Source organism: Gossypium hirsutum, chromosome D01, assembly GCF_007990345.1.
Source record: "Gossypium hirsutum isolate 1008001.06 chromosome D01, Gossypium_hirsutum_v2.1, whole genome shotgun sequence".
Taxonomy (NCBI): domain Eukaryota; kingdom Viridiplantae; phylum Streptophyta; class Magnoliopsida; order Malvales; family Malvaceae; genus Gossypium; species Gossypium hirsutum.
This window is the reverse complement of record NC_053437.1, coordinates 2,649,656-2,657,844: the sequence shown is the minus strand read 5'-3', so window position 1 is coordinate 2,657,844 and position 8,189 is coordinate 2,649,656. Positions and strand designations below refer to the sequence as shown.

At 29.6% G+C, this 8,189-nt stretch overlaps 1 protein-coding gene across 3 annotated transcripts; it reads left to right on the top strand.

Annotated features, from left to right (window-relative positions):
• Positions 1-1,857: 1,857 nt before the first annotated feature.
• Positions 1,858-5,847, top strand: LOC121213738 (cold-responsive protein kinase 1). 3 transcript variants are annotated; one of them, XM_041086752.1, is made up of 7 exons: positions 1,858-2,305; positions 3,406-3,550; positions 3,657-3,769; positions 3,874-4,084; positions 4,263-4,500; positions 4,887-5,037; positions 5,261-5,847. In XM_041086752.1, the coding sequence occupies exons 2-7, from the start codon at positions 3,478-3,480 to the stop codon at positions 5,651-5,653; spliced, it is 1,179 nt and encodes a 392-aa protein (XP_040942686.1). In that variant the 5' UTR covers positions 1,858-2,305; positions 3,406-3,477; the 3' UTR covers positions 5,654-5,847. The 3 variants fall into 3 exon arrangements, with proteins under 3 accessions (XP_040942686.1, XP_040942685.1, XP_040942687.1); XM_041086751.1 differs by having other exon boundaries at positions 1,934-2,626; XM_041086753.1 differs by having other exon boundaries at positions 1,938-2,289.
• The last annotated feature ends 2,342 nt before the right edge of the window (positions 5,848-8,189 follow it).

Below are 8,189 nucleotides of genomic sequence, written 5' to 3'. Positions count from 1 at the left end.
TAATGGTGACGGTATGACGAATTAAGGTGGAATAAAGTTCAATTCAAAATAATGTCAGTTGGCCACTGTATGAATAGAGCTGTTGAATCTAGTTAAATGATTGAATTTTTATAACTGCAACTATATGACCAATTGGTTTAATTTGTACTAATAAAAAAATATTTGACTTTATTTGGAATTATAAATCAAAAGTTGATTTTGTGTTCATATTTAGATACACCATCAAGATAAAATGAAATAAGTTTTTAAAATCATTTAAAAATAATCCAACTAAGCAAAATTCGATAAATAATAATATATTAAAAAGGAAAATTTAAAAAAAATTAGAATAAAAATAACACTCTGTTAATGTACCAAATACTATCCCTTTTTTGGTTCCTTCTCGCCGTTTAGGATTCGAGTAGTGGTTCGACAAATTGAGGCAAATGAATATTATGTCAGTAAAGCATATGAGTAGTACCCATTTTCCAAGAGAAATGCGCTTTTTAGTTGGATTCTTATATATGTCTCCCTTCGATCGACCCTCTCTTTCACTTAATACTTGTACAACAGAAAAATATATTGCAATTGTAAAACGCGTCAGGTCTCTTTTGCTCAGTTCAACCACCGACTATTGGGATAGAGGAAGAGAACCAAGAACAACTGACTTGTACAATTTGAAGCGCCTTGTGCGTCTAAGGATCATCTAGGCTAAAATAGCAGCCAATTGCAACTTCTCTCAAAGTTTGAGTTCACAACTTACACTTTGAGTCGTTCCTTAGATTGTAGAATAATAGAATGATTGTTTGGGTTAATATTTGGTACATCAGCCGTTTACCATTTTTATTTCACTAGAAATCTTAAAAAATTGTTATATTTATCTCCTTTTTAAATATATTTTTTCGAAAACTCAACCTGCGGTCTATCAAATATTATTCCTAATGTTTTGTGAAATAAAAATCGAACTAAATACATTTAAATAATAACTTATTTAAATTTAATAAAATCAATCCGAAATCAAACCTCAAAATTTAAATCGATTTTTAATTTTGTTGAAATTATTTTCCAAGTATATTACACATTAATTTCCCATGTTCCATGTCATGTAGCTCATGAATAGATTACAAATGTGAATGACATTCAATTTATAATATCAATCGTCAACGGTATGACCAATTGCTTTAATTTTATATAAATTATTTCACTTAATACAATTTACTTTATTTAGTGTAAAAACAAACCTTTTATCGGTCGAAATTTAATTTTGTGACCATAAATATGTCATGGTGATGAAAAAGAAATATATTCCAATATTAATTTTAAAAAATTTGAACCCTAACAATAAATATTTCAATATGATAATATTTTAAATTCGTTTACGGATTTTTTATTCCACTATCAATTAATTATCGATAAAAAAATAACAAAATAATCGCGATTATTTGAATTGAATAATTATTTTTATTTAATTTAAAATTATTTTTAAATTTTTATAATAGAAAAGTATTTTATTTTCAAAATATTCTCTTTTTTCCCTCAAAAAGGAGAGTTATTGATTGCTTTTTATTTAAAAATTCAAAAGCATATTTAATAAAAAAAAAGTCCAATAACCCAAAAATAATATAGAAATCATTAGAGTTTATACATAAAATAAAAGCAAAGATGCTTTAATCTTTCCCTTTATTTATTTTACATTTTAAGCTGATAATACTCCTTACTCACTTTCAGAGTTGTTCATAAATAATAGAAGAAAAGTTGATTCGATCTTAGTTTGATTAATATGAATTTTTTTATTAATATAAAAAGATATAAGTTCGAATACGTTGATGTTGAGATTATAGAAAATATATATATTTGTTTTGGTCAACAATAATTATCATTTCCATGAAAAATAATTGACCATGCAAATGATATGAAAAAGAAGCCAAAATTTGCAAATATAGAATTGAAAAGAGCTCAAGAAGACGTAGCAAATAATTGACCAAACCAAATGAGTGGAAAATTTAGCCGAGTAGATTCATTTACGTACGCGCCAGGAAGGAAGGCGCAGAAAACCCTAATTTCTTTCTTGTTTCATGTTTGAAAAGTTTAAGAAATGTTTATCTTTGAACATGTTAATTTAAGGAAATGGATTTTTTTTTTAAATAAAATAAATTTTGACGAGTCAGTTTTGGGCAACTACTGACACCTAACATAAATTAAAACCATTTCCCCTTTACTTCACCTTCTTTTATGGACTTTGGTTTCTCTCTATCTTCATTATTCTCTTAAAACCATTTCCCTTCAACTGATTCCTTTTGCTTCTCTCAGGTTCTTGTTTTTTCAGGTTAATTTTCTGATTTACCTATCAGTTTTCTTTCGGGGTTTTTTTTTTTGGGATCTGTTTTTCTTTAATCTTGCTTTTCTTCATGTTTAGCTAATTTGCTGATCTGGGTTTCTATTTTCTTGTTGAAGCATGTTGTTATTTTGCTTGAATTTGATTTAGTTAGTTCATAGTTTTAATGGGTGCTTTTAAAAAAAAAATTATTTTTATAATTCCTTCTCTTTGATGTTTAATGGTGAAATGAACATAGTCAAATTGGGGTTGACTTCAGGTAGCATCTATTTATTTATTTCATCAAATTGAAGTGAAATGAACTGGGAATTGGTAAGTGGTATTATTATTATTGTTGTTGTTGTTGTTGTTGTTGTTGAATTATGTATTAAGCTTTTTAGTTTTTGCAATTTGGTCGAATTTCCCCTTTGTTTACTTCAATGCTCTCTTCTTCACTTCTCAATTGCTGGAAATATACACCGAGTTTCAATTAAGGAGATCGAATAATCGAATCCGGTTCGGATATCTAGTTTCGAGAGTAAGCCTGTATTTGGTGTCTAATTTATTGGGCATTTGATTCTATGAGCTGATTACTTCATAATATTATTAACTGAATTTTCAGAATTCAACAAGTTCTTGTTAATGAACTTGATGATATGGTGTCTAATATATGAATTTCTTCAACTAGGAACTTTATTTAATGGATGATTCGAAATGTATAATTGATACCAATGCCTTGTTAAGTGCAGCAAAGTGACCCTTGTTTGCTACTTGCTCAAAACTTCTATAGTTTCTTAAGCATTTTGTGTATGTACTAGATTTATTCAATTGATATTGATATTATGTGTGTGTATATAGATAACTTCATTACTTTAGAGACTGCCATTGTGGGTTATTGATCTCTATAATGAATACACTAATAGAGACATCAACAAATCCTGGAAGATATTCCTGAAATTGTTAGCTGCTTGATTTTGGTTGATGCACCATGGAATTTGGTGTATTACAATGAGTGCTACATGCCTGCCTCGATGATTTTGTTATTCAAGTCCACTGAATTATTAGTATGAAACTAAGTTTTTTTTTTTTCCTCATTGGTTTCCTTTCGGCAGGTTCATAACTGCTCTGATTCAAAGCATTGATCAAATATATAGGAAAACTTGGCACTGGCGCATCATAAAGTTATGACTTGTTTTTCTTTCTTATTTCGTAGACGCAACGATTCAGTGAACAACCAGACTTTCGAGGTTGATGAAGGTAAGTCAGAAGCCTTGTGATAATTAGGACATCTTTTCATTTTGTCGTGTGCAATTTAATGAAGGAAAACTCCTAATCTGCTTTCTTTTTTCCTTCTTCCGAACAGAGTTTGATGTTCAAAACGTAAAATTTTATTCATACAAAGAATTAAGAACAGCTACTGAAGATTTCAGCCCTGTCAATAAGATTGGTGAAGGCGGCTTCGGTTCTGTCTATAAGGTATAGACATATATATATGTTCTTTCAATATATGGAGCATTGACTGCTCGACCCTTCATTGTTCTGCGAAACAAACCACCTTAATTATCATTATTGATTTTCAGGGGCGGCTTAAAAACGGAAATATTGCCGCAATAAAAGTACTTTCAGCTGAATCTCGACAGGGAGTGAGAGAATTCGTGACAGAGATTAAAGTGATCTCCGAGATAGAGCATGAAAATTTAGTCAAGCTTTATGGCTGTTGTGTGGAAGATAATCATAGAATCTTGGTCTATAACTACCTCGAGAATAATAGCCTTTCCCAGACTCTTCTTGGTAATTTTTTCAATTTCGTTCTACAATTTTAAATTTAGATTATTGAGGCTATTCTTCATATCATAATGCATAGTAGTAAAACTATACATGCATGTATATATATATGTATACATGTGTATATATATTACACTGCCTTCAAATAGAAACTAAGAGCAAACGAACCCTTTTTCTTTTACAGGTAGTGGTCACAGTAATATCCAGTTTAATTGGAGAACACGGTCCAAAATATGTATCGGGATCGCACGTGGGCTTGCTTTCCTTCACGAGGAAGTACGGCCTTACATTGTTCATAGAGATATCAAAGCAAGCAATATTCTTCTTGATAAAGACCTAACACCCAAAATATCAGATTTTGGCTTGGCAAAACTTATCCCGGCAAACTTGACTCATGTCAGTACTCGTGTAGCTGGAACAATGTAAGGCTTCAATCTTCTCGTTACTCCTTCAAGTTTAAACATGCTTAAAATGTATTTTTAGTTTCAAAGTGGCTTGGTGTTAAAAGCAATAGTAATACAAAATTTCTGTGTTATTGGGGCTCAAATATGAGTGTCAAGTAGAGGTATATGTCTCACGTGGTTATATTCAATTGTTTCCATTTTTGTTTTATGTATTTGGAGGGTCCTCTGAGGGTCATATACTCACATCCATGTTCGAATATAAGTGAAGAGTCGGAGCAACAAAGCGAAATTTAACTCCTTTTCTCTACTGAGTTTTAAGTTTTGCCTCTCTTTTACTTCTTTCTCAGTATTTTATGCTTTTGATAAGTATTAACTGCCACTTACGTATACATTCATCGTTTCAGAGGTTATCTTGCACCGGAGTATGCAATAAGGGGGCAGTTGACTCGGAAAGCAGATATCTACGGTTTTGGCGTTCTCCTCATAGAAATAGTCACTGGCAGATGTAACACAAATACGCGGTTACCTGTAGGAGAACAATATCTCCTAGAGCGGGTATGGGTTCGAGTCCTTTCCGTTATAGTTAAAAGTTTTTATTGCAATTATATCAATGACAGAGCTTGACCTGTGAGTTACGAGACTTCCCTTTCGGTTTTGCTCAGAGATAAATAATCAAGCACTTATGAAATTTGCAAAGCTAGAAACATGTTGCAACTCCTTAAAATATTATTATATTTGAAAGGGTTTGGGGTTAATGAACACTGATCTCTTCTTGCAGACATGGGACCTTTATGAGAAAAGGGAGCTGGTCGGGTTGGTAGACGAATTGCTGAACGGTGATTTTGATGCGGAGGAGGCTTGTAGGTACCTCAAGATTGGTCTTCTTTGCACCCAAGATGCTCCTAAACTACGACCCTCTATGTCATCGGTGGTCAAGATGCTAACAGGCCAAAAAATGGTCGACGAGAGGAAGATAACAAAACCGGGATTAATTTCCGATTTTATGGACCTCAAAGTTAGAAGTTCCGATAAAACCAAGCCGGGACAAAAGAACACATCTTACAATGCTTTCTCTGGCTCAGACAAAGGCAATTCAACCATATCGTCAGGAACCTCGACTTCCGCAAATACAACCTTCAATACTATGAATAATGATGACCGGAGCGTTTAAACATCGACAATAACGGACGTCGAAATTTATTCATTTTTATTCTATTTTGGGTTTTTTTTTTTGAAGCTTTCCAGTTTGTAAATTTTCAACAGTGTTTGTCATTTCTTATACTTGGTGGAAATAGCTGAAAGCCTGAAACTAAGGTCTTGTAAATGTTCCCTGTTTGGTGAATGAAAAGAAATTTTTGCAGAGTTGATCGATGGTATTTTTGGTCCAATTCGTGTCGAGTTCGGGTTGGACTTATATATGATCGTAGCATAATATATGATTTTTGTATCGGGCTAACTTCGAGTTAGGTCTATACATACATTAACATTATATTTAACATCATTGGTAACTCAAGCTTCTTTAGATTCATCCGTATTATTTTTAATTTTTTTATTAAAATCTAATTTTAATTTAATATTTATTAATTGTGTATATATTTTTATTAAAATTTTATGCATAAAATAAAATAAAAGTTACGTATTATAAAATTAAAAAATAGGTCAAGCTAAATCGAACTCGAGTTTTAATATTGGAGTCCAATGAAATAACCCTTCAGTAGGTTATGCTTCATGGCTAAGCACATGAAATGATAATAAATTTTAAGTCCTTATAATCTTTATACATTTGGAATTTAGTTCTCTTATTTTTATCTTTGAAGAATTTAGCTCTTCTATTTTTTGAATTAAAAAAATACAAGTCTAATCGTTAATACCGTGAAAATTCTTCTGTTAAATTTAGGTTCATTACAACATCACTTTTTAATAATATTAACAATAATTTGAGCTATGAAATTCGAAAAATAGAAAGATTAAATTTCAAGAGATAAAAAGAAATGAACTAAATTATAAATGTACAAAAACTACAGGGACTTCAAACATATTTTAACCTATGCATTGATAAAGTCAAGGCATGGACTTTTCTGGTTCTTACGGATGGATGGAGATCTATGCATTGTGTTATTTAAAGATTTTTCCGTTTATATTTTTCACCAATAATGATAAATTAATTGCATCGAATATTCTCAAATTAGGATTCAAATTTCAATTTAATCTCAAAGTTCAAAATGTTCTTTTGTTAGTCCAATTGTCAACTTATATGTTACGTGTTAGCTCAATACGAAATAGAACTTATTAAAAAATAGTCAATTAAATTTTAATGACACTATATTTTTTAATACGTCAAACCTAATATGTCCATGCAATGGTGCAGGTAGTGGCTTTGGCCCCATAAGATAGTAAAATTTCTTTTAAGTCCTTAAAATTTTTTAAATATATATAAATTAGTATAATGATAAATTTACTTTTATCCCAAAAGATTTATAACTCAAATTTACGTCCCCTAATTTCTTTTACCTTCGTCGCTAGTTCATGTAACAATTATACACATGATTAAAATTTGATCAACATATTTTAAATATGTTTCACATTAAATTTAAGTTGACATTTAATTTTCACAGATAAGTGGATCTAACTGATACGATACAATTTTTTTTTGATAAAAATATGATACCAATCTTTTGAAAAGTCAACTAGAACAATATGAAATTTAGAGATTAATTTAAAATTTAAACTATAGTTTAAAAATGCCTGAAGCGGAACGTAATGGGAGCCAGATCTTGTCCCCTAAAATTTGTAAAATTCCCATCAAACTTTTAAAAAATTAGAAGATTTTAATCAGGTCCTTTTAAAATTTTTGGAATTCTCTTTAAGCCCTTCAAAAGTTTTGAAAATTTTAATTAAATCCTTAAAAAATTCAATAAACCCTCAACTTTTAATTTTTTTTGTAATTAAACCCCTAAAATTTTAATGTCATATTCGACCGCAGGATGCTTTTGATTGGATACATGATATATGCTGCATTGTGGTATTTTAATTGATATTTTTTATTTTCTTTTTCACCGACAAAAATAGAAAGCACAAAAACTCTAGTTTATATATAATTAATTATTTAATATGTAGGATCTCCTAAATAGATTAAACATTGATTCTTAAAGCTAGCAAAGTGCATAAAGGAAAAGGAGAAAAAATAAATAAATGAAGGGATATCCTTCAACAATAAATTGCAATGGAGTTTTTGGGAGCTCGGAATTAAATTATATATTTTTTATGATAATAAAAATGTAATTTTATCATTTCAATAATCTATATCGATATAATTTTTAAAGGATTAAATCAAAATTTTATCATTTTAAAGGGGTTAAAGTACAATTTTACTATTATTAATTTTAAAGTTTATAAATTATAAAGTACCTAAATAGGAAGGAAGTTAAAGCATGTGGTGGGTAGAGATTAAAAAAAAGTCAAAGCTAAAAGTTATATGCTAAAATGATTTAAATTAAAAAAAAATTATGTTTTCTATCTTTCAAAAATTTATTATTTAATTTTGATCCCTAAAAGTTTCTGAATTTTTCATTGAATGTTGTGTTTGATTATAAATTGTTACCCAAATATTAGTATAAGAGTATCTTGATAAAATAAATACTTTTAAATTTTTTAAAAAAAGTAAATAAATAAATGATTACATGAATTTATTTAATATATTAAATGTT